General features: G+C 41.1%; 2 protein-coding genes across 14 annotated transcripts in view; both read right to left on the bottom strand.

The window, feature by feature from the left end:
- LOC105686378 (venom dipeptidyl peptidase 4) overlaps positions 1-24,799 on the bottom strand; it is a 160,033-nt gene that overhangs the window by 2,177 nt on the left and 133,057 nt on the right. For 12 of the 13 annotated variants that reach the window (XM_048652143.1, XM_048652145.1, XM_048652152.1 and 9 more), the window contains 8 exons: positions 23,349-23,518; positions 18,181-18,414; positions 17,808-18,043; positions 10,560-10,782; positions 6,296-6,483; positions 2,631-2,825; positions 655-815; positions 335-546 (listed from right to left, as the gene is read on the bottom strand). In XM_048652143.1, coding sequence (XP_048508100.1) covers positions 335-546; positions 655-815; positions 2,631-2,825; positions 6,296-6,483; positions 10,560-10,782; positions 17,808-18,043; positions 18,181-18,414; positions 23,349-23,518 — 1,619 coding nt within the window. The other variant, XM_048652154.1, reaches the window with a different exon arrangement.
- Positions 14,525-17,098, bottom strand: LOC125500229. The gene is made up of 2 exons (XM_048652161.1): positions 14,903-17,098; positions 14,525-14,847 (listed from the first exon to the last, which is right to left on the bottom strand). The coding sequence occupies exons 1-2, from the start codon at positions 16,392-16,394 to the stop codon at positions 14,756-14,758; spliced, it is 1,584 nt and encodes a 527-aa protein (XP_048508118.1). The 5' UTR covers positions 16,395-17,098; the 3' UTR covers positions 14,525-14,755.

Here is a 24,799-nt window from a genome sequence, read left to right as displayed (position 1 = left end):
GTAAGTTAAGCTCGTTCGTTTAATCTCACCCGAGTAAAAATTCTCCGGCTCTGGAAACCGCGCGTTATATACGCGAAAAAAAAAACAAAAAAAAAAAAAATGGTCGGAAAAAAACGAAATGTACAAAACTTTGGCCAAACTTACATATATTTCAAAGAGGCTCGCAGTCGTAACTCGTAAATAACCCCTGCCCCCTTACCCGCCATTCCCCCAAGTGAAAAAAAAGATAGAAATAATACACCGCGTGTACATTATTTATCTCGTTGCAAAAGTTAATTTACGTATAATGTCTCGTCTTACAATTGCTTTGAAAAATATTTTCTTTATTTTATACCTGCTGTCTGAAGAGGATGTCTTTATGCTCGAGGACCTTAGCAAGCATGAGAGATTGCTGGTAGTGAACGTTATCGTCCAGTGTTCCGTGAATGAGATAATATTGCTTATTTTTAATATTATCAGCTTTGTTTAAAAGTTGACCCTGTACGTATCCTTCGAGATTGTCTGCGACCGTTGGACGTCCCATGAATCGTTCGGTGTAGATAGAATCTGAACGGTGCATAAGATAAAGCAAATAAATTCTGCATATATTTAGACTGCTACTTTATTCTTCTTCTTCTTTGTTTTCCAAGTAATAATCAGGTCGCTTCTATTTACCGTACAACGCCCAATCTGTAACCGGAGCTACCGACATTCCACATTTGAATACACCGTCGAAATCCAAAGCTAAACTCATGCCTGCGGCGTAACCGCCGTAACTCCAGCCCCAGATTGCAGTTCTTGTTGCGTCGATGTAAGGAAGATTTTCTTGAAGATACCTGCGGATAGAATACTACGTTTCAAATAAATTGATATAATATAGGATGGGGAAGAATTGATCATATTTGATCAAGTGAATTTTTGTAGTAGTTGGAGGGTAATTGACCGCGATGTGGTATTTTGTGTTTGGAAATTGAGAGAAATCGTTGAATGTTGGGGGGGTCAGCGTGAAAATCCGCAATCAGTTGGCGGAGGGCCAATTCGCGAAAAGGACTTTTTATCCGTGTGTAGAGCTCGCGACATGACGGAATCGCACGCAGGGTGGTAAAAAGAGAAAGAAGTATAAGAAAAAAAAGAAAAAAAGGAAATAGAAAGTATACAAGGGATGAGAACGGAGATTAGGGTGGATAGGGTGGAACAAAGAACCGGAAGAAGAGACGTACTCTTGGGATGCGGCGATTTGTGCTATAGAAATAAACGACTCTGTCCAACTTCGTAGTCAGTATCCCTATATCCGTAGTGGGAACCTTAAAAGCTACGCTTGCTATCTTGTGTCGGTGAACTTGTTCGAAGGGTCGCAAAGGGCGGCTAGAGAGCGCGGACTATTGCGAGGCAAAAAATACAAGATACCTGATATATTAGAATCTTGATTCGCTAGAATCCTACAGCGACATTTTTCTAATCTTCCGTATGATATCCCCGGTCCCCCGACTGCATTTTCGATTTCTTTATCCTCGTGGGACAAGATCCCGTTAATTAATACGACAATGGAATGCCGCTGAAATATTATACGACGAAATACATAATTCATCGGCGTTTGGCGATTACGAGATTTTCTTTTCTCGTTGTTCCAATTCAATTTTCTCGTTGATTAGCTCGTCTCTTTATTCGTTTTATTGTCCATTTTTGTTCTCAAAGATCCTTTTTTTTTTTTTTCGAGTAAACAAGTGAGCAAATCAGGCGCCGTCAGGTCGTTGCGAACTGTACGATGTAATTTCTACCTCCTAACACCTAATTCCAACTCGCTATCCGTTAAATTAGCTTCCTTTTCTCAAGCTAAGGTCGGCAGAGCTCGGGTAGAGGTACTCACCAACCAACCAACGTATAAGTTATATACCAAGGAATAGTCCGCACGTATACACTTTTCTAAGTACCAACAAGCACGGGAAAATGGGCCGCTGTCTTAACTTTAACTTAATTTACCACCCGAAGTTCTGTGTCGCCGTAATTTTCTTGCCCTTCTTACGCTATGCTGGTATATATTTATATCACTTCAATTTGTAATTCTCGGATAGCCCTGAGAGCTGGTTTCTTCGGCTCACTTTTATTTATATTATACATATATATATACCGTACCTATACATCTATACCTATATTTTACGAATTCAGAATCCCGCGTGTAGCAAAACTCCGCGGAGCCTGCAGCAATTTGTTTTCCCAGACCAAATCGAAAAGACGAACCCACGAAATGGAATTTACTCTACATACTTTTCTTTCGTTGAGCCCTTCCCCTCTCCACATCTCTCGCCTTTTGCATTTTCCCTTTCAACCCCTCGCTTTTCGTCAGCTTTTTGCCTCTTGCTTCTTTTCCCAAATATATATCTCGTCCTTTCTCACGTTTCAATTCCGTCTCGAACAACAACTTTGTTTGCACCGAATTTGAATAGGGTTCAGCTCTGTTGACGTTTTAGCATCCTCTTTTATTCCTCTCATCTTCAGCGGCTAAGTTTTTACTTTTTACCGATATGATCCGGCGGAAACTCAAGGGCTATTTTTAAATTGCTTTAATTATGATTTGTCAAGACAATCTTTTCTCAACGATCCTCATTGACTTGATCGGACATTTGAATAAAAAGTTATACGTTCAGGCTTACCTCGTAACGTTTATTTGATCGAAGATTTCAACTGTGCCAAGGTTACGATATCCGGAGAACAACATGCTGTTTCCCTTTAATCCTGATCCCCTTCCGTCGATTGCAGCGTGGATGATGCTTTTGTTGGTAACCAGATAAGAACCCCAATCGACGTTGAACCTTTCGGTAACCTGATACGAGTCGGGACCACCGTATCTAGAACACGATGAATAAAGAAAAGAATAATCAAAGATCTTCACACATTTCGAGATATTTGTTAAATATAAAGTTAGAAGAGTATTTGAGTTTCCGTGAGCTGCTGACTCAGCCCACCTCATCCCCTCGATCGTCTGCAATTGTGTTCGGATAGAAAAAAGAAACTGAAGATAACAGAAAATAAATAGTTGAAGGAAATAAGGGAGGACAAAATCGCCGCAGGTTGTACCGAGGAAAAGTAGCTAGCTTAGTCTTTTATTGTTCAATTTTTTTCTGAGAGAAAAAGACAATCTGCAAAAGTTTGATACTGTTCGAGAATAAAATGGCAACGAATTTCATTTATATTTGAGGTATATATATTTTACAAAGATCCTTGGCTCGGATTTTCGCTGCGTCAATTTTTTATTTTTTTCAACCGATTGTTTGAAATCCTTTATAATTAACGAGAAGTCTTCGCGAAAATTTATTACACAGAATTATTGCCGAAGCAAAATAAAAGCTGTTTGATATCGTTGATTGTTTTCTCCGTGGTATTTTACATATTTATAATTGATTCGTTACCATGAAATCAGTTACAGCTTTTCTCATCGATTTGTTGAGAAACGTATGAAACGGAATTTTTTGTAAATATAACAAAATGATGTTTTTTAGTCCGAGAATTATACGTGTAAACACAGGTATATTCATATAACATATTTGCGGATTTTAACGTCTAACACAAATACTTAATTAATCCCATATCCCTGCTGTCAGATTATCTAATGAAAATGGCAGGAATAAAAAGAGGAGAGAGATCGCCATGGAATATTTTTTTCTCCCTTCGTCGCATGCTGTATTTAATTCGACTTTGTTTTTTTTTACTTCGTTGCTTTTATTTTCATTTTCTTCTCTCTCTTTTCCCGTCTCTCTCCCTATTTGCACAGATCACGTGTATCGACTTTGAAAATCCCCGGGGGGGTTTTCAGCAGTACGTCATTGCAGATAAGCGAAACGCCCCTCGCTGGTCCAGCAGAGTAACAGCAGCAGCAGTGGCACCAGCAACATCCGCAGTGTCCAAACTCCATAGAGTTCGCGATCGAATCGCTCTCGGATTTTTTCCCCTCGATTCAGCTGGTTCGTCGACTAGCTTCCGCTTCTGCTTTTATTTTTGCTTCTAGTCTAGCCGCAACGAATTCTTCAGCAATAAACCTTCGTTGTTTCATAATAAAAAATTCTCGATACATTATTTTCGTTGAAACTTTTCACGTAAGAACAAACTTTTAAACATTCGAAGTTATTGCACCACAATTTTTATTGTCCGTTATCACCAATTCTATTTTGTACGCTAGATTGTTTGAAATATGCGGATATTGATATGTATCGATATCCCTATTTTAATTTAATTATTTTTTACATTTTTTCCTCAATTAAAGGGAAGGTGGTCGAATGATAACAATTTTTTGTTGATCAGAGGATACAAAAACTCACCGTTCGATTCACGTGGAGGACTTTTCGTGGTTAACTTTATAAACGGGATAAATGAACAATGTATTTTCATTACACAGTCTCTGCGCAGTTTATTTCTTTTTTTTTTTTTCATTCGTTCCCCTTCAGTCTCTCTCTCAAATTAGTTCGATTGAATTTCAAAAGTATTTAATAAAGTTCAATGACTACATACCTTTTCGGTAATATTACACTGAACTTTATCGAAGTTTCAAGTTATATTTACAAACGGTACAAATGGGCAATTCCTATACAAATGTTACGCCGGTTTTAAGGAGCATAAATTCTTTGCTCCAGTAACAGCGATACTTTTGAATCGTTTAAAATAAGCGTTATACGCGTCTGCGAGACTTAGGAAAAACATCCCTTTGTTATAGGTATCTATGTACAACGTATAAAGTATATGTTCACGAAATAGGATTTTTTATTTTTTCCGTCCTACAAAAGTCGATTTAAACTTTTCCTTTTCTTTTTTTTCTTTCTCTCGAAAAAGTTTTTTTTTTCAAAAGCATGCGCCACGGCTAGGTCTACAAATTAGCCATTATTAGGATTTACGCCGTAAGTTTGTATTATACACCATCCTTTCTTCAACCCAAAAACTACCCATTTCATACGATCCTCTCTCTATATCATCGTCCTTTTCGTTTTCGTACTATCACGTGCTTTTATCCCGCTCGCGTTATATGATATGTTACGGTATGTATATGCGTACAGCGAGCCTACCTTCATAAATGTACGCTTATGTACACGTATATATATGTATATATCTATAGTAAATGGGTACGTAAATTTAGCGAGCTGCCGAAAACATGGAAACACGCTTGCATATACGTATACGTATAGTATACCGTTCGCTGCATATCTAATGATGTTTTATGTCACGGTTTCGGAGCAGTTTGTTGTTCCGCGTTTTCCGGAAAACGGGTTGCGGTTGCAGACTCGGATATGTTTGCGTTATGAATTCGGAAATTCGTTGCCAGCTCCGTTCCCTGTTTACCATATTATTATACAATATTTTGATTGTGAGTCAATATTAATGAGGTAAAACAAACGAGACGCGTTGCACGGTGAATGTAATTTGTCCTTATCGTTACCGCGGACACCTATGGAAATTCGCATGTTCCTGAAATAATTAATTAAAACTCGGATAAATTTCGTCCACTGTTATCGAGATCTGCGACGAGAAAATAAATCTGTAAGAACGAGGAAAACTTTTTATACTCATTAATGAGGCTGACATTGTGTAAAGGTAATTATGTGTGCAGGCTATTATTACATGAAGGTAAAATGTAGGATATCCTCTCTCTGCAGCGGCACAACAGCCCTGTAACTCTATGTACAATATTACGTGTATATGGCTATATATATATAAATATATAGGTACATAGGTACTCCATTCTGGTGGAAGTTGAAATTCGTTAATATATCCATGGGAGGGTTGATACCGTGAGTATCTCGGTAGCAAAACCGCCGAGAGATTCGATTATTATAACCACGGTGCTTTTGCTCTTATATAGAGGCAGAAGAGGCGCCTCGTCGCCCAAGAAATATGGCTGCTTTTAGAGGACTGAAAAAAAAGCAGAAATGAACCGAAGGGAAAAAAGAAAGCAACAAATAAAAAAGAATACACACACACACACATAAAAAATGAAGAAAATGAGACCCGGTGAACTTTCAAAGCTTGCGAGTTAAGTGCTTTCATTGAAAACACTTGGAAGCATATAGTCGCAAGCTACGTAAGGCACGGTATACGCGGTAACATGCGTTATATTTATTCCCTACATGTGCAGCTCACAATCAGTTCCATTCTGTAACAAAGAATATCCCGAATTTCTATGCGGGAGAAGTAGAAAGCACGTCGGATACAAAAATTGTATCAACCTCAAAGGAAACAAACTGCACACAATTTTTCTCCGTCGATCGACGTTGTTGTCATTATTATTATTATCATCATTATTTTAAATACCCAAGAGTTTTTTTTTACTTACACGTATACGAGCATGGGATATTTTGTTGCTCCCGTCAAATCAGCGTTAGGAGGAAGGGTGAGTTTGACTTGTGCTTCGAAACCGCCGTCTACACGTACCGAGAATCTTTTTACATCGGGCATTGATTTCATAGCGACGACCGAAGCAACGCCGGAATTATCCTCCCAGTTGAATAGTTTCCTGTTGTCCTGGAAAAGCGAAGAACGAAAAATAAATAAATAAATAAACGAACAATAACGAAGGTAAGAAAATATTTTTCTTCAATTAGATAGCGTGACGTGTTGCATATATGAGAAACAGATTATATGGGAATAAAAAATGTGAACCGTACATTATATTACGATTTTTAAAACGGGGAAACATCAGCTTTTATTCTCATGACTATAACAAGTATTATTTTTTGTTTTTTTTTTTTATTATTTTCAACTTTGTGTACGTAGCGCATTTAAAGTGGCGTATAAACGAGGTCGTTTTAAAATTATCACTTTATACCGTATACAGTGTCGATTCTATGGAGTGGTGAGGTTCCCTTTTGTTAGGCGAAACATGATTTTCGCTATATAAAAAGGATAAAGATTTCGCGAGCCAAGTGGCTAAAGCTTAAATCTAGTGTCGAGCTCTGCTTCGACGCCGGTTTATGACAGCGTTTGATGAAGCGGTGAAACTTTATACTGCTGCAATGAACACTGAACTATGTCTTTTTGTATATATATATATATATCTATATATATAGATGTATATTATACTATATTATATACGTATAGGTATACACATAACGTAGGAGAACGAAGAGACTCTACAGACTCTTGAATTTTACCCGCAGTTGTTTCGGTTGCCAAAGCTTTTTGACTTATCGATCGAGGAACTCGACTTGTTGTTGGTCTTTCCGACCACCCTTATACTTTTTATTCCCCATTCACTTCCTCCCCCGAAAATTGTTTTAATTATACACGGGCAACAGTTAATCGCCTAATTACTACCCAAGAGGCAACCGACGACGAGGAGCCTGGAGATATACACGCCGATTTGCTCAAAATTTTCTCCTCCGTTTACTCTTCAATTTCTCCTTTTACTCCTCGTAACGCCTTCGATTCCCCGAAGGTTTCAGACTCCACTCATTTCTGATTTCCCAATTGTCGAAAAAAAAAAAAAAAAAAAAAAAAAAATCAAAATCAAAAGAAATAAAAATGAAATATCTAGTATATGCGTATAATTTATGTATAGGAACAAAGAAACGGATGAATAATTCCACAGGCACGTTTCATCCCTGCATTTTATATACCCAGCGCCGCGGCATGTGAAATTTATTTTTTATCAGCACGAAATCGCGGCAATTCTCAATTTCGAACATTTAAATTTCACGCGACGAGTGAAATTATTTTTCATCACGACTGCGGCCTTCTGTCTTTTGCGATTATTTTTTTTCGCGGTTCTCTTTCGTTTTTTTTTTTTCAATTTTTCCCGTCTCTCTTCATACGCTTTTCGCGTATGACCTGTTACTTTGCGAAGAGGACGAACGCGTTCGCGTGACCTGAGGCTAAATCACCGAGTGTAATTCATTCCACATTCGTCAGTTCGTATATACATACATGTATACATTAAAACAGAATGGCGAGTACGTATATCATGCACATAGTAATGTATGTACGTTACACCGGTTGGTAACACGATGGGTACGAAATGCAAAAAAAGGAAGGTAAAATAGAAGGAGAAAAAATCAGTTCTTGGACTAGTGTTCGGATTTGATGAAATAAGCGAAAATAAAAAGATACAATGAAGGGATGAAGAAGAATGAATCGTTAAATTTCGTCGGGTGTTTTGCACAAGCCAAAGTATAATTATACGAATTTAGTGGGATATATATATATATAATTCTATATATACATATACATACAATAGCGTGGAAAAGTTATACCTGCCATTAAACAAATGTTATAATTCTGACTCTTTCATGCCTGCAGGTAATTCGCGGTCATAAATTGTTGGAATTAGAATCCGTGAGGGCGAGAGTGAAAAAGGGGGCAAAGGTGCAGGAAGGAGGAGGAGGAGGAGGAGGAGGGCGGTGGAAGAAAATGAATGAAACGTGGAGGGCGGGGGGAAATTTAAAAGCAGCAGCTCCCTCCTGAATTGCGGGGGGTCAAAGTTGCAGGGTAAGATGTTGTATAATAATGGTTGTGACACGCGCCCAGGTATTCGCTAAGTGAATTCTAAGTTGAAATCACTTCTGTCTCTCAACTCCTCTTCAGTTTCTACTTCTGCTTTTGTCGTCGTTCGTCTCTTTATTCTCCTTCGCATCTCCTCCACGCGTTTTCGGTTCTCAACAACTTTCGCGTCTATTATTGTCTTCGAAAAACACCTTCATTCTAGTACCCGACGCCTAATGCTATAAGCTAAACAAATTATAATATCTAACTAAGTTTTGTCATTAATAATCATCACATGAATCAATTGTGACTGGTAATTTTCAATGGATCAATATTCGAACGATTAAATGAGGTATGACGTATTTCAATGGATTGCAAAAAATATCTATTCATCCCCATCAATATTTCACGTCCATATGCATCATGTATTCAGACGCATCTTTTCTCTTTCAGATTCAGCTGTTCAGTTTTGAAAATAATTTAATACCATATATCTGTAATACTTTGAAAAAATTCTGCATTTTATCGATATAGTACAGAGAGAATTGACTTTTGTAAGAGCGTATGTACATACATATGTATGTGTACTTACATGTGTATGTATATTAGCTATACATTTTACCGATCGGTTATTCATCTATTCAAATTATTATTATTATACCTTTGGAAGGGAGCGACGGTGAAGCGGGTGGTCAAGTATTATGGCTTTAATTACATCTGGATGACGCCACTCTTGAAATTACTTCTATGACATGTATATATATGTATGTGTATAGTATATTCGCACACTGGTGTACGAGTACACGACATGGAATAATTGCGGATGAAATCAACGTCGTAATATGTAAATGTCAAACATAGTTATCAACAGTCCGTTGATCGGTCGCAAGCCTTATTATTATTTTTATCACGTACGAAGTTGAAGGGTTGCTAATTAGTTTCGCATTCCGAACCTCGAACTTGATGAAAAGAACAACGTAACAATTCACAACCACCACCACTGATACGTTTGCAAGTTTTCGAAACGACGTATATCCGCGCGTATTTTATTCTATTCCCTTATGATCTTAGTTTGTACGATTTTTTTTTCCATCCTTTATCTACCCTCAATATTTCTTCAATTCTTTGCGTTGTTTTATTTTTTTTCATTTCGATTTGTTATTTTTTTAAACAACTCCCGCAAGTTATTCCCGCCGCAATATCCGATGATTATACCGAGATGAAAAACCTCCGCGTTAAAAGCTTGGAGGATTTTCTTTGAACTTTTGCACTCTTTAATTTGCACATAGAAAATACCCGTATAGTTATACCATTGGAAAAAAGAACGAAAAATAAATAAAATAAAATAAAAACTCCACAAGAAAAATATATCTACGTATATAATATAAGTACAGAAGGAGAATAGACGCCGGAAGGAAAGCTCGCAAGAGAAAAATGAGAAAGAAAATAGGAAAGAAAAAGAAAAAAAAAGTTTCAATCAAGCGACCGCGCTTGCGGAAGCACGAGGTTAAAAACACGAAATTTTTTATTCTGAACATTGCAACTTTTTATGCGACGAATAATTTTCTCTTTATCTTATCGGTATATACGAACGATGAATCACAGAAGAAGCTGGTTTATGATAACAATGATAAAGAGAAAAAGCAATAAAAAGAAAAGGAGGGTGAAAATTTTCTTGGGGATCGGATTTAAGGTAGAAGCTTGTCAATGGATTTGAGACGAGGAGCATTTTGATTGTGTCTGAATTGAATTGAGAATTGAATAATGGGGTCAGAAACTTTCGCCATTCAACTGAGGAACGAGAGGTTGAGTTCAAAGAGGATGAGAAGGGTGAAAAAAAACGTTGGAGAGGAGGGGGGTAGAGAGAATAATGCTAAAATTCCGCATGGAACTGCCACAGTGTATCGCCTTCGTTTCGTTCATTTTCCGCCTCCTCAGCTGTGCTCCTTTTGAAAAAACCATTATCATCGCGCCCTACCCCACGCGCACTTCTGCACCGATCATTACTTTCTCTCGCGCGCGCGTTTCACCCTTTGAAAATTCATAAAACTCCTTCGGAATATGATCCGGAGAAATTCAGAACCGAAAAAAAAAAAATACATCGTTCGCGAATGACTCACCTTCGCGTAAACTGATATTTCCGGTACTCCGGGTCCCGCGCAGGTCAGAACGTAGTGTGAATTATCCTTGGAAAGTTTAGCGGTGTTGTAAAGGCAGTAGGTATCCCCGTTGGTATTTTTTACACCGCAACTTAGACATTCCTGTTTGAATTCCCTCCTCGATATATCCACCCGATAAAGATGCTGCTGAGCCGGATCGGAAGGGGCCGTCGCGAGGTAGTATCTGAAATAATAAAAATAAATATAACGTTCGATAAATTATCAACGTATATACGATCGGTGCGGTATCTGAAATATCACGCGAAAAATTTTCAGGTATATCTGGTATATCTGTATGTATCTATAACTTTCTTGACTTATGTCCCGTATGAAAGACGGCGGGAGGGGGGGGGGGACGGAGGGGAAGAAAAAAGAAGAGAAAAATAAATTTGACAGAGGAATGGAGCGGAGCGATACCCGGGATTCCCGGATGTCCGGGTCTTCCGCACCTCTATTTTCTATCGGGTAATACGATCGTATCTAACACCTAACTGCCCTCCCCACGTGCTTTCTCACGATCAAACTTTTACCTAAAAAAAAAAAAAAAAGAAAAAAAAAAAGTAATAAGAAGAGAAAGGGGATCGTATACAACGGATTTTTTCTTTCCATTGGAAATTAGAAGCGAGTTTGAAAATATCTGATTTCTCAAGATTTTTTTTTTTTCTTTCTAACCGCTGGCTGTTCACATTTTCAACTCGGGGCGGGTTCTGGTTACGAGACTCCGAATGCCGAGACCGATGCTACCGGTTGAACGAACGGGGTGTTCAAATTAATCCATTCTGAATTGTGCGGCATCATCCATCTCGCAGACTTCTCATCGCCGTCTTAATACTCGCTAGTTTGTGACGCCTATATCTGTCTGAAATTCTCAAGTTCAAGCGACGCTCTCCCGTCCCCTCAAAATTTCTCACCGTACCCACGGTGTACGAACCCATTCCAGATACGTATACGTCGTCGCGACTGCCCTCCCTTCCTCCCACCCTCCACCCACCCTCGATATATATTATCCTTACCCCCAGATGGAGGAAAGGGGGGTGGGAGGGAGGGAGGGAGGAGGGGGGGGGGGTGACCATTATCTCCTAAGATATTGAATTACGAGATAAACTCATCCTCGCGCTAACCTCAAGCCTTAACCTCAGCCGCTGGTATTCTATCCATGCCCTATAATACTTAGGTTTTCGTATGCATGGGTGTAGTATAAGGTAACTCTTGGGTTGTGCATATCCTTTAGTACGAAGGGGTGTGAGATGAAAGTTTGTTATACTCAGCGACGAAAGTTTATCATCTTAGTTTGGAAGGTGCTCGCTACAAGTTAGAACTTAGGTGGCTACATTGTGTGCATAGTTTATATATTGAGAATAGTAAAGAGCGTAGGTACATATATATATATATATAGCACGAAACGGGTTCTTGCAAAGATTGAAGTAGGCTCGTTAGCCATTTAGTTACTTCCTCTATTCTAAAACTATATATATATATGTGGGATGAGTGGACCGCGCAGGGGTGAAACATCGGTGTAATATGCAATAGGCTGTATTTAATTGGTACAATCGGTATGCTACATATATGGCTAGGTGCCGTCTCAGGTGATACTGAAATCATTGCCGAAAATTACCCCCCTTATCCCCGCGTCGTCACACGAAATCGCCCGAGACTGACTCGTCAGCCTCGTGGTTCCTCGGTCCCACAGCTCGGCCATCCTGGACTGCGTCGTCTGCCTCAGACGACGCTGCTGTGCTAGTATGCGGTCTCTCCACGAAACCTCTCCAAGGCTTCATATGGTCAGCTGAACAGGTGGTGTTAATTGGGCCTTCCCCTTCAATTTTGGTGACTTCGTAACGGTCCTTGGGATTTACTTTGAGAATTCGGTACGGACCTAGGAATTTAATCCGCAACTTCAGGCCAGCACCGAACTGCGTGCGCTTTATTGCTACCAAGTCTCCGACCTGGTAAGGGGTGGCTCTTCTCCTCCTTCTGTTGTATGTCCTGGTATTTTCCTCCTGGATTGCCATTATTCCTTCCTTGGCCTGGCGGCGTGTCTCGTCACGAGATTCTCGGAAGTTATTCCTCCCTTCCCCATCAATTAGTTCTTGAAGATTGGGATCTTCCGGCTGTCTCATCCTCACGCCATAAAGCAATTCGAATGGCGTACAAAGGATGGATCTCTGATAGGTGCCATTGATGGCTCTTTGGACGCGGCTCACGTGTTTAAACCACGCCATAGGCTCGTCGACAGATAATTTCGTAAAGACTCCAATCAGGATGCTGTTGATCCTCTCAACTTGCCCATTCCCGCGAGGCACGCCCGTCGTAATTGTCAGGTGTTCTATTCTCTGGTTTTGACAATACTCCTCGAATTCCCCTGCTGTGAAGGCTGTTCCCCTATCGGTGATGATTCTCTTGGGGTTTCCAAAGGTCTGCTGATGGACCAACATCTTGGTCACCACTTCGTTGGACCCGGTTGCTTTGGTCGGGAAGAGCCATACGAATTTTGTGAATCCATCTACTATTACCAGCAAGTAACTGTAACTCTTCCTAGTCGAGGGTAGGGGTCCGATGTGGTCAATGTGCAACGTCTGCAAAGGTAGCTCCTCTTTCGGGATTGGATGCAGGAATCCTTCTCCTTTACCTCGTTTCTGATTCCCTAAAATACACGGAATGCAGTTTTGTATGTACTTTTCAACTTTTACCTGCATGCCGTCGATTCGGTATTCTCGGGCAATCAGCTCCATCGTCTTTCTGGCCCCAAAATGTCCGATGTCATGGGCCCTCTGGATAATCTCCTGTTCCATGCCCTCAGGGATGACCAGTTGGTCACCCTTGTACAGTAGGTTGTTGTGTATAGAATAATCTTCGTATTCTCCATACTCAAGCAATCGTCCGATCGTCCTAATGTGTTCGTCCGAGTGTTGTGCCCTCTCCAATCGCTCCAGAAATGCGTCTCGTATCAGCAGGCATGTCGGGGCCCTGCTTAGTGCGTCTGCATGACGCATCCTGGTGCCAGCTCGGTGTTCTATTTCGTAGTCGAACTCTTCCATCAACATGCCCCATCGTGCTACTCTTGGTGCAAGTTCCTTCTTCCGCATAGTGAGCTGGAGAGCAGAGCAGTCTGTAACAATCTTAAAGTGTATGCCTAGTAAATAAATTCTGAACTTTTTTAGCGCCTCCACGACGGCTAGGACCTCCAGTTCGTAGCTGCTGTACTTCCTTTCCGCCTCCGTCGTCTTCCTACTCATGTAATGCACAGGGTGTAGTTCCTGGTCTCCCTGTGACCTCTGTAGGAGTACTGCTCCATAACCTTCTTGTGATGCGTCGGTGTGGATCTCTGTCTGTAATTTTGGATTGAAAATTTGCAATACTGGCGCTGATGTTAAAGCTTTCTTTAGTTCCGTGAACGCTTGATGCTCCCTCTCTCCGAAAACATAGCTTCGATCCTTTTTCAGCATATCGCTCAAGGGTTTGGCGATCTTGGCATAGTCCCTTATAAATTTCCGGAAATATCCTGCCAATCCCAGAAAGCTCTGTATTTGCTTCAGCGTGGACGGTCGTGGGAAGTCAGTTAAGGCGGCAACCTTCCTCGTCGAGGGCTTAATGGTCCCGTCCTGCACCACGTATCCCAGAAATTCTATGCGGCGGTTCAGCAGTTGACATTTTTTCCAGTTGATATCCAGGCCGTGCTTGCCTGCCGTTTCTAGCGTCTGTTTCAGTCTTAGGATCGCCTCGTTCTCATATGATGTACCGCTGGAACACGGCGGGGGAGTTACAGAATCCGAACGGCATTCTTCGGAACTCATATTGTCCGGTTGGCGTCACGAAAGCAGTATACTTCTGGCTTTCTTCCGCGACCTTGACATGGAAGAAGCCATTTCTCAAGTCTAGGGTAGTGAAGACTGCAGCCCCTGCCAATCTGTCCAACATATCTTCGATTAATGGTAATGGAAAATGTTCTCTCACCACTACTTTGTTCAATGGACGGTAATCGATACAAATCCGTGGCGTCCCATCCTTCTTGCGGACCACAACCACAGCGCTAGCGAATTCGGAGATGCTGTGGCGTATGATTCCTCCTCTCAACCACTCATCTATTTGGGCGTCGACTTCTCTCTTCTCCCTCGGTGCCAGGCGTCTTGGTCGGCATGCTATTGGCGTCTCGTCCTTCAGTACAATTGATACCTGTACCGGTACCTCTTCTTCTCCCGTCGGTTGGTATTCGTCGACGAGTTTTTTGACCTTATCCCGCCAATCAGCGCTGATATGTGAAAACATTTCATCAGTGAGTGATATTAATAACAAGTAATCCTCACCTGGCCAGACTTTCGCGTCGTGCTTGCTCAGCTGGACCACGGCGTGGTTCAACAAGTCTGCGCCTAGTAGCGCTTTTGTGGGAATAGTGTCTCCTGACACTACCCTGTAAGTCAACGGGTAGCATACCCCGTCAATTACCGTCATCACTTTCAATCGTCCTTTCGTGCGGATTTTCCCTCCGCTTGCGGCAGTCAGTTCCTCTTCTACGCTGTCCAACCCATGGAGGCCAAGCTCGTCGCGGAGATCTTCCCTCAGTATGTTGTAGGTGCTTCCACTATCCAACAGGCATTCTACGCCGACTCCGTTGATCTCGACCTTCTTGATGCAGGCGTCAAGGCCGGCTGCCCCTATGTGAAGCGTTGCTGGTGGGTTTCTTTCCTGAGTGTCCGTTGGACTGGCTACAATCTGAGGGCAAGCTGGTGCAATATGCCCGAACTTACGGCATCTGAAGCATTTTGGGCCCTTCTCTTGGTGTCTGCAGTCCTTACTCAGGTGGCCTCTCATGCCGCAGTTATAACATAGCGTCGATTGCGCTGGCGTACTCTTGACGCTGCAGCTGGTCTCGCTTCCACCTGGGGATTTACCAAAAGCTTTCTTAGTTGATTGCTTATTGACCGAAAGCTTACCCCTTATTGCTTCGTAATGCCGCATCCTCTCTCTCAGCTCCGTAAAGTTGGTCGCCCCGTACAGGATCACTTTGTTCGACTCGTAGTCGCGTATGCCATCGACTATGTATTGTATCACTACAGCTTGGTCTAGTTCCACCCGGTTGGCTAGCCTTCTCATTTGCAAGATATACTCCTGGTAGGTTTCGTCGTCTTTCTTCTTGCGGTTCGCTAGCATCTCGTGGATCTCCTTACTGTCCGTTTTCGTTTTAAATTCGTCCATCAGCTCTCTCTTCATCTCATGCCACGCTGCAAATGTGGTCTGCCCGTCAAGCCACAATCTTGCTGTGCCCTCCAAAGCTTTTTTGGCAAAAACCAAGGTTTGCAGTGGCGTCCAATTAAATAAACGACTGTTCTCTTCCAGCAGCCCTATCCACTTCTCCACTGGAAACGCTCTGTCATCCCCAGAGAACTTAGGAATCGTTCCCTCCACGTCTCTAAATTGTATCGCTCCCGGTTCTCGTCGTCCCGTTCCGCGGCCTCCTGGCCCCTCGCTGGCCATGTCGTTCGCGGCGGTAGCTCGCCCGACTCCAAATGTTGCCAATTGTCTTCGGACCTCCTCAACCTCACGTCTCAGCTGTTCATCTGGTGCGGGCTCGCTGGTAATGTCTCGCTGACGTTTCAGCTCGGCAATTTCCGCGCGTGCTTCCTCCAGCTCTGCCCTCAGAGTCTCGGTTAGCCTGTTTGGGGAAGAACGCTGCTGCAGCTGTCGTAAGGTCTCAATTTCTACATGTGCAGCTTCCAGGTCACGGCTGAGCTGTTCCACCGCCCTTTGATTCGCGCGCCTATCCCGCTCTGACTCCTCATCCGATCGCGGCAGCGGCATTTCTTGACAGGTAGATACACTTCGGTTCGCCCTGTTTGTATACCAACTGTCCTCGTTGTTTTGGATACTGCCTCACTCACTGTATTGTTCCCGTTCTCTATCAACACCGCGGGTTATGATGGCCGCTTGCCCGTAGGTTCACCGTAACACACACACAGACCGAATCGTCTTAACGTCTAATATTTCAAATTTTATCGTCTCACTCACTCCGTTTTTCGTCCATAGATTTCCGGCGTTTTTCATTCACCTTCAATCACTTATTCGTCTCATCGTCTAAATGCACATCTCATTGCCTAACTGCACATCTCATCGTCTAACATATGAATAGTCTAACCGTCCAACTGTCTTCTCAAAGCAATCTTTTCACCCAATTCACGTCTCGATCGCACCCACCGCTTCACCTCACGTCTTATTCCGATTTCACCAACCCAGCTTTTCACCTCGCGAGTCACTGCAGATCCCGGTTGAGCCCCCAAATTTGGGGGATTAGTGGACCGCGCAGGGGTGAAACATCGGTGTAATATGCAATAGGCTGTATTTAATTGGTACAATCGGTATGCTACATATATGGCTAGGTGCCGTCTCAGGTGATACTGAAATCATTGCCGAAAATTACCCCCCTTATCCCCGCGTCGTCACACGAAATCGCCCGAGACTGACTCGTCAGCCTCGTGGTTCCTCGGTCCCACATATATATATATACATACTCGAACCTTTGTTATAATTTTCTATTCAAAGTTTAAACGGTACAGTGCAACGTTACAAACTCGAATTAAATCAGACGACCGGGGTCGCTACAGTGCCGTTGCAGCTGTGCGCCGGGCGATGATTAATTTTTCAATTAAATTTCGGCGAATAAAAAAACACATCCACCGTGCAAAAAGCGAAATTTCGGACGGGGTATTCGTCGGGGGAGGGGGGGGTTGCGTTCTTGGACCAGAGGGGAGGGGGGTTTGAGAAACGGCGACAATTTGCTGACACGGTTCTACTCTACACCTTGAATGCAATTAACGTAAAGTTTACTCAAAGCATTAGTAGTTAAACTGCTGATACTCTCAAACTGCAATCTAATTACTATACCTACTATCCGCGTGTATATATATATACGGTATGGAGAGAAAACGGAAGACCACCGCTAGGTAAGGAAAGGGTTAAATTACGCCACCGATCCGTGACTTTGCACATCAAGTAGGAGGTGTAGGCCTTGAGCTCAAATACCGGAACACGGTTGTCGTCGTCGTCGTCGTCGTCGTCTCCATTCGTTCTCGCAAATTTCAATCTCTTGCGAATTAATTAGTCGTGTGAAAATATTTTCGTCGAAAACATTTCCAGAGTTACGTACGTACGTACGTACGTATACGTATATGTATTACATGTATCCACTGAGGTAAATATCTTTCGTTGTTATCTTACACCAAAGAGTTGGCTTCGTCCCAGGAAAGTATCTCAGTAACTACGTGAGTGCCCGAGGTAAGGGCGGTTGTGACTGGGGAACCGGAGGTAGCATTTGTCACCATTACCAGGTGCCGCCAGTCCCCAGAGTCACCCTGATTTTGGGGAAGAATCAACAGAAAAGCAGTTCCATCATTGCTGTATATCGGTGGCTCGAATTGGTCCACCCAACCGGCTGTTTCGACGTAGGAAAGCGCCTGAAATGCCAATTAAACGAACGTAGGTAAAGAATTATAACGACATTTGTAGAAACTCCTTTGCAAAGCGAGATGGAACGCAGAGAAAAAAAAAAAAAAAGGAAACCATCGAACAGATAGAACAGAAAAAATATTACCGTGTCGCAAACGTTCATCGCGGGTTCGCAGAGTTGAACGTAGGCTTGATTTTGCACCCTATTCATCCATGTGGCCGAGACGAGATTATTTGTGGGAAAATCTACAGCAGCTAGTATCCGTTCTACGTTATCCAGTTGAGTCGGATGGAGTATTTCAACCAACGTAACGTTTCCGTTCGCCGCAAGCTCGAGATCGACGTACAAAAGTTTGATCGTTGGATTCGTGGTCCCGCTCTGAAAAATAAAATGCATAACGCACAATGAAAAGACACGTGAGAAAAAAAAAATATGCGCGTCGTTGATGTGAGAGATAAAATATTTAAACAGAAGAGAAAACAAATGTTCAGGTATTTTTAGAAATTTAGCGTTCGTCTCTTTTTTATTTTTTCCTTTTTTTTTTGTTTTTTTTTTTTATTGAACTCTCTGGGGAAGAAGCTGTACGGGGGTTTGAAGAACCGCACGCATTTTTCTTTTCCTTCTATACGAAATAATGGTCAAACCGTAAATCTGTCCGGGGCGGTAAAAAAAAAAAAGAGAAAAAAAAAAACCCCAAAGCTGAAACATCGACCGTGTCCAGAAAATAAATAAAATACGAGTAGAGTGAGATTTTTTGTTGCTGTTTTATTTTTTTCAATTAATTTTTTTTATCGTTCATTCGTTTCGGTTTTCAGTAAGTTCACATTGCTTTTTCAGATAGAGTAAAGTAGAGCAAAGTAGAGCTGTTACGTATGATTTCGATGTTCATACGCGTTGGGGGTATGCAAATATATTGACATTGATAAACGACGTGGTGTGATGCAACGACGCGCGACGTTGTACAAAATTGATGAACATAACGAGAGAATATCGTCAGAAGTAACGTTAATGATCGGTAATAGGTATGTACATTGGAAAAGTGTCCTCGAATCGATTTCGAAGATACTTCATTTTTCACAAAGATATAATTCAAATATTAATAATTTTAATAATATTGATAATCAACGCATAAATTGTTAAGTCACCTTTTCATGATGTAAAATGACGCAAGGCATGGAAAGAAAAATATTTGTGGATTTTTTTTTTTTTTTCTATCGTACACTCGGTGCCTCTGATTCTGAACTGAAGGCCTATGCTTTGGTATGGCAGAATTGGACAGAATTGATCTCGCTCAGTGTACACTCGACCATTTAACTACCGAGACATTATATATTTACTTTTTTTATACGGTTACATGGAATTTCGCAGAAAAATCACTGCAAAGGAATGCCGCCGACCGGCTGGATCAAAGGGTCGATTTACGAGGTGTGAACAAGATCTTTATCAGGTGATGACAGCTCGTCTGACACCTGCTAACAATAGGAGCGAGAAAAAAAATAAGGAAAGGAATTTCACACCTCGTCGTCTAGTCAAAAGCTATAAATTATTTTTGAATTGATGGCGCGTGCCGGCCGTCAAGATGCCTGACACACGTGTAAAAATGGGAAGTCGCATAATGTGTTGCGAACTTCTTTGTGATTGGGCGAGCCGGAGCTGAACACCGAACTCCGCGCGGACTGCATTTGCCCAATGATTTTTATATATGGATTTTGGTGCGAGAAAGCTCAGCGTGGTGGGAGCGTAAGAGACGAGGCGGTACGCCGCGCAGCGGTAGCAATACGAATAAGATCGAGAGCGCTCGAGTGCGGCGCGCCGAAATATGAAACCTCTAGTTACACGTGCCGTCACGTTTTTCACGATATCCTGGGAACGAATGATCGAAATTTGGCGATGGAATTCGAAGTTACGAGATGTAAGACCGAGCTTTGCTAGAGTCAGCATAGCCAGCAACGTAGCGCTTTGTTGTGATACTTCACCTTCGGGGCTGAGCAGAGGTGACGCCCCACAACAAACCGCGCGCCCGTGGCTACCTGACTCCAGATAAGCTCGGGCTCCCTCGCAGACCGAGAAATTCGAATATTTAGATCCATGCATGGATTGCGACGAATCAAAGTGGATTTACAACTAACAATAAAACCACTCGACATATCTTGTAATTTTTCTGCTCCCAACAGCGAATAATTGACGATTACTCGCTCGATTGCACGAGTAGATGATTTTGGCTTTTAGATTTGGATTTCGGAGCTGATTATACGTGAGATTACTCTTGAAAAACCAAAAAAAAAATCTATTTTCGAGCAAAAAATAAATCATTTTTTTAATTGGGTTTAATATGCTTTTCTGACGTATTTTGATCTCAGGAATTCGAATCTGGAAGAAAAATTGATCTACCTCTAAAATTGACCGAGTTATCGCCAATTTTCAGCTTTTTGGGGTCAAAAATAAAAAATTGATTTTATATTCTATATTAATGTAATTTGAGCTCAGGAATCCGAATCTGAAAGAAAAATTGATCTATCTTCAAAAATAACCGAGTTATGCTCATTTTTTCGCATTTTTTCGCATAAATTTGAGGATATCTCGAAGGGAAAAAATCGTAGCTCAAATTGGACAACGGATTCGTGTTCCTGAGGTCAAAATACATAAGAAAAGTGCCATACGATCAATTTTTAAGAATAAAAATTTTTGGTGAAAATTTGAAAAAATCGTAAGGGGTACCCCTTGGAAAAATCTCAAATTTTGGCCAAAAATTTTTATTTTTAAAAATTGATCGTATGGCACTTTTCTTACGTATTTTGACCTCAGGAACACGAATCCGTTGTCCAAATTGAGCTACGATTTTTTCCCTTCGAGATATTCTCAAATTTGTACCAAAAAATGCGAAAAAATGAGAATAACTCGGTCATTTTCGCAGATAGATCAATTTCTCTTCCAGATTTGCATTCCTGAGCTCAAAACACGTCAAAATAGATTAAAAAATCAATTTTTTATTTTTGGCCCCAAAAAGCTGAAAATTGGCGATAACTCGGTCAATTTTATAGATAGGTCAATTTTTCTTCGAGATTCGAATTCCTGAGGTCAAAATACGTCAGAAAAGTGCCCTACGATCGATTTTAAAAATACTTCATTTCTGGCTCAAAAATCGAAAAAATCCTTTTGGAGTTTTTTCGATTTTGGAGTAAAAAATCAATATTTTTTTTTTCCAACCGGTTTTTCTAGGCTATTCTCATGTATTTTGATCTCTGGAATCAAAATCTGAAAGCTAAATCAATCTATCTATGAACTTGATAAAGGTATCGCCAATTTTTCAATCCGAAAAGTGATAAATTGAGACTTCTCGATGGGATTCATTCCTTGCTAAACTTACTCAATGAATCGGTATTTCCGTCAGAATGTATACATGTTCTTCGTTTCATTGATGAGAAAAAAGTTCGAAAGAAAAAATAAATAAATAATTAAAACAGTTAAAAAATCAATTAAGTCAAGATAAAAGGGCATAAAAAATTTCAAACTACGTACATATACTATATAACCAATTGAATTTGCCACGCGAGTCGGAATATCAGGAGAGAGTGTATACGTATATATATATATAATTCGGTGAAAATTGTTGGGGCGGCGCGTACTTGATCCAAAGCTATTTGAAAGCGCGTGAATCATTGTGATTATTCATTCACCATTGCACGTGTTAATTTCTCTGTATATTGAGTTTCAAAGCTGTACAACAGCAGCGGCAAAGCTCCACAGTCGAGCAAATTCAACGCTTGGATTAACGTATCTATAGCTACTACACTGCTATCGCTGCCCCTCCCCTCATCCCCTTCAAAATTTACGTTGAGACACGCGAATTTGCTCTTGGACTTTGAAATTCTATATAACACGCGCGTTTTCGTGGTCGGATTAGCGAGCCCATAGAAGCGTAGAAACATAAATGTGTAGGTGCGTACGCGTACCTGTGTTACGTGAAGTTATGTCATCGAGATATCTACCACCCAAAAGCTCATCCTATAGTCTTCGACAAATCAGATTTACACGCAATATACTACACGCACACGGCGAATGAAATGGAAAGAAATCGGAACGATAAAACGCGAGAAATAATCGAAAACGAAACAGATTTCTGATCTTAAGAAATCGTCGGGTGCGCAGGCGATCGACTTATGACGTGTGCGATTTATTTGTCTGTTTATTTTTTTTTGCGTTTTACGTTTTTCATTTTTCATTTTCGTCTTGACGTGGAAGGGTAGGTATACGTATAACTCGGCTTATCTTTTTCTGGTCTTCTGAATCATTTCGAAACTCTTTTGCCGCACGAGCTTTACAAAAGATATATACCGGAGGTCGAAAGGCATGGTTATATTCATGCGGGTTATATACGCGAGCACGTCCTATCGCTGAAAATCGTTTAAAATCCACTCCTGAAAGTCTCGCGATTTTTTTTTGGTCGCCTTTTCGCGATAATAAAATGAGAAGAAAAGATCAAGGAAAGAAGAAAAACGGGGAAAGAAGAAAAACGGAAATCAAAAAAATTAAATAAAATAATAAAAAAACGAATTCATAACGAATATCAAGATGAAAGATTTCAGAAATATATGGTCGTGCACCACAGGTTCTTTCACGATATAAAAAGATGTTCTTTTTGTCTTACCTTCTCTTATTTTGTGCCACTTTTTTCCTCGAGCGTTTGATGAATATACGCGCCCCTTAATTTTAAAGACGATATAAAAAAAATTTGACGCCCGCATCGCCGGCACTCTATTATACATACCTCAGTTAATTCGGCGGATAAGGAACAATGGGAGGATATTTCGTGCAGGAGTGAAAGAAAAAAAAAGAATAGAAATAAAACTAAAAAATAACAAAATAAGACAGGTGCTAATTGGAAACACTTAATTATAATTTCAAAAAAGTACTCGATATCGCAGGTGAGCAGGATATCTCGTTCGATCGACATCGTACAGCGAATCTCCAGAATTAACCGCCAGCGTTATATACGTTCACTTATGCGCTGCACCGACGAAAACTACCCTTATAAATATGCAAATCGTTCGTTGATTAAGCAGCGCGACCACCGCCTACCTAACTCAAGGATAGAAACTCCATTACACCGGGAGACGGATGGGGGCGAAATGCAACGGTATTAGCACCCTTGAAATCACTTCGAACGGATTAATCTCTTCTATCTGTTTTATGTACGAAAACCTTTGAGGATTCGTCGGGACGACCGAGCGTAGCTTTCGACTATATCGAAGCGACGATGAATTATTTCGCAGTCGAAGAATTTAATTTTCTCACAATTTTCAAACTCTTACCTTAGGATAATGAATCGGTATCGCCGACGTGTACTGCGAAGTCAGACTTCCCGGGTATCCGTAAAAGGGTATATTCATTATCGGTGTTTCCGTGTCATCGAAGTGTCCGAAAACCAGTCGAGTACCATCGGGCGAGAACCAGAGAGCTTCGTTCGAACCGAATACTTCCTCTGCAACCAGACGTGAAATAAAATAAATCGCAATGAAAAGAAAACACACAGACGCACGCGCGCGTACACAATATCGCGTACGTTTTAATATTATTTTCACTCGATTTTGTCCTCGCGAAAATTTTACGAACGACTGGAATTCCGTTACACAGTCGCTTTGCTTCGGATTCAGAGGGGGGGTGGAACGACGTTACGTAATACAAGGAGGGGATGACTACTTAAAGTAATCATGGCTGGTTGTAATAAATAAAATCTTGAATACATGCTAATTCGGGAATACCTCTTCTTCTTTCCCTCTGCCTTTTCTCTTTCTTTCTTTCTTTCTTTTTTTCCGTTTGTCATAGCGAATTTATTACAGTCGTAAATACGATGGTAGATTATCATTACCGTTCGTGTTTACCGGAATAATTTTCTACCCCCTCGCGAAGAGGGAGTTCCTCGTTTTGCTCGGTATTTTTTTTTTTATTCATTTTTCCAACCCCCCTTTTTTCACTGATATTCAGAAAAGATGGATAGACAAGAAAGGAGGTAAGAATAAAAAAAGAGGTGAACGTTCGATGTAGTGTACGCCGGCTACGTGTATTACTCGTGGTTCGATAAACAAGAAAATGCCGTTTCCTTTTGCCTTTTTCACTTTTCTTTTTTTTTTTTTCTTCCCCCGTCTGCCATTTGCGCAGGGAAAAAGGCGCACGATTTTACGTAGTCATGTGAAACGTTATATTCTCGCATAGTAATTCACAATAAACAAACTCGTGCCCCAGGTGATACAGTGGTATGTAAAATTTCAACCCCCCACCCCCCATTTTTTCGCACACTTCTCTTTTTCCCTTACGAATATCGTTGCGCGCATATCTCTCGCGAACATTTCGAAAGTTTGAAATCTTTCGCGAAAAACGATTCTCCCGCAAATAACCGACAAACGCGTACTCTCGTCGTCTTTTTACCATCGCTAGTTTCTACTTTTCGTTTTTCCCCCTTTTTTTATCGGGTGAAAATAACGAAGGACAAAAAGAAAAAAACTATAGGTATAAACGGCGAAGCCGATTGTACGTGTGTACGTGGTACGGTGCACGAAATCCAGGTACGAAAGATTGGTCAACGGAAATGCGACCGAACAAAATCAAAAGAATAATTGGTGACAATAATTAATTCACTTTCTCCCTGCATACACTCTACCTACGTACGTAGGTAGGATATAATTTAATCGTCGACTATTCAGCGAGCGCATTAACTGTGTTAATAAAGGGAATTTATTATTCGTTGAAAGAATTTTACCGGAGG

This window comes from Athalia rosae, chromosome 3 (assembly GCF_917208135.1).
Source record: "Athalia rosae chromosome 3, iyAthRosa1.1, whole genome shotgun sequence".
Lineage (NCBI taxonomy): Eukaryota > Metazoa > Arthropoda > Insecta > Hymenoptera > Athaliidae > Athalia > Athalia rosae.
Note: the sequence above shows the minus strand (reverse complement) of the source record. Positions and strands in the feature narration are given on the sequence as shown.

Coding starts and splice junctions, on each gene's coding strand:
- LOC125500229 (XM_048652161.1), bottom strand. CDS start 16,394: ATGCCGCTGCCGCGATCGGATGAGGAGTCAGAGCGGGATAGGCGCGCG. Junction 14,848..14,902: donor CGACGCGAAAGTCTGGCCAG/GTGAGGATTACT, acceptor TTCACATATCAG/CGCTGATTGGCGGGATAAGG.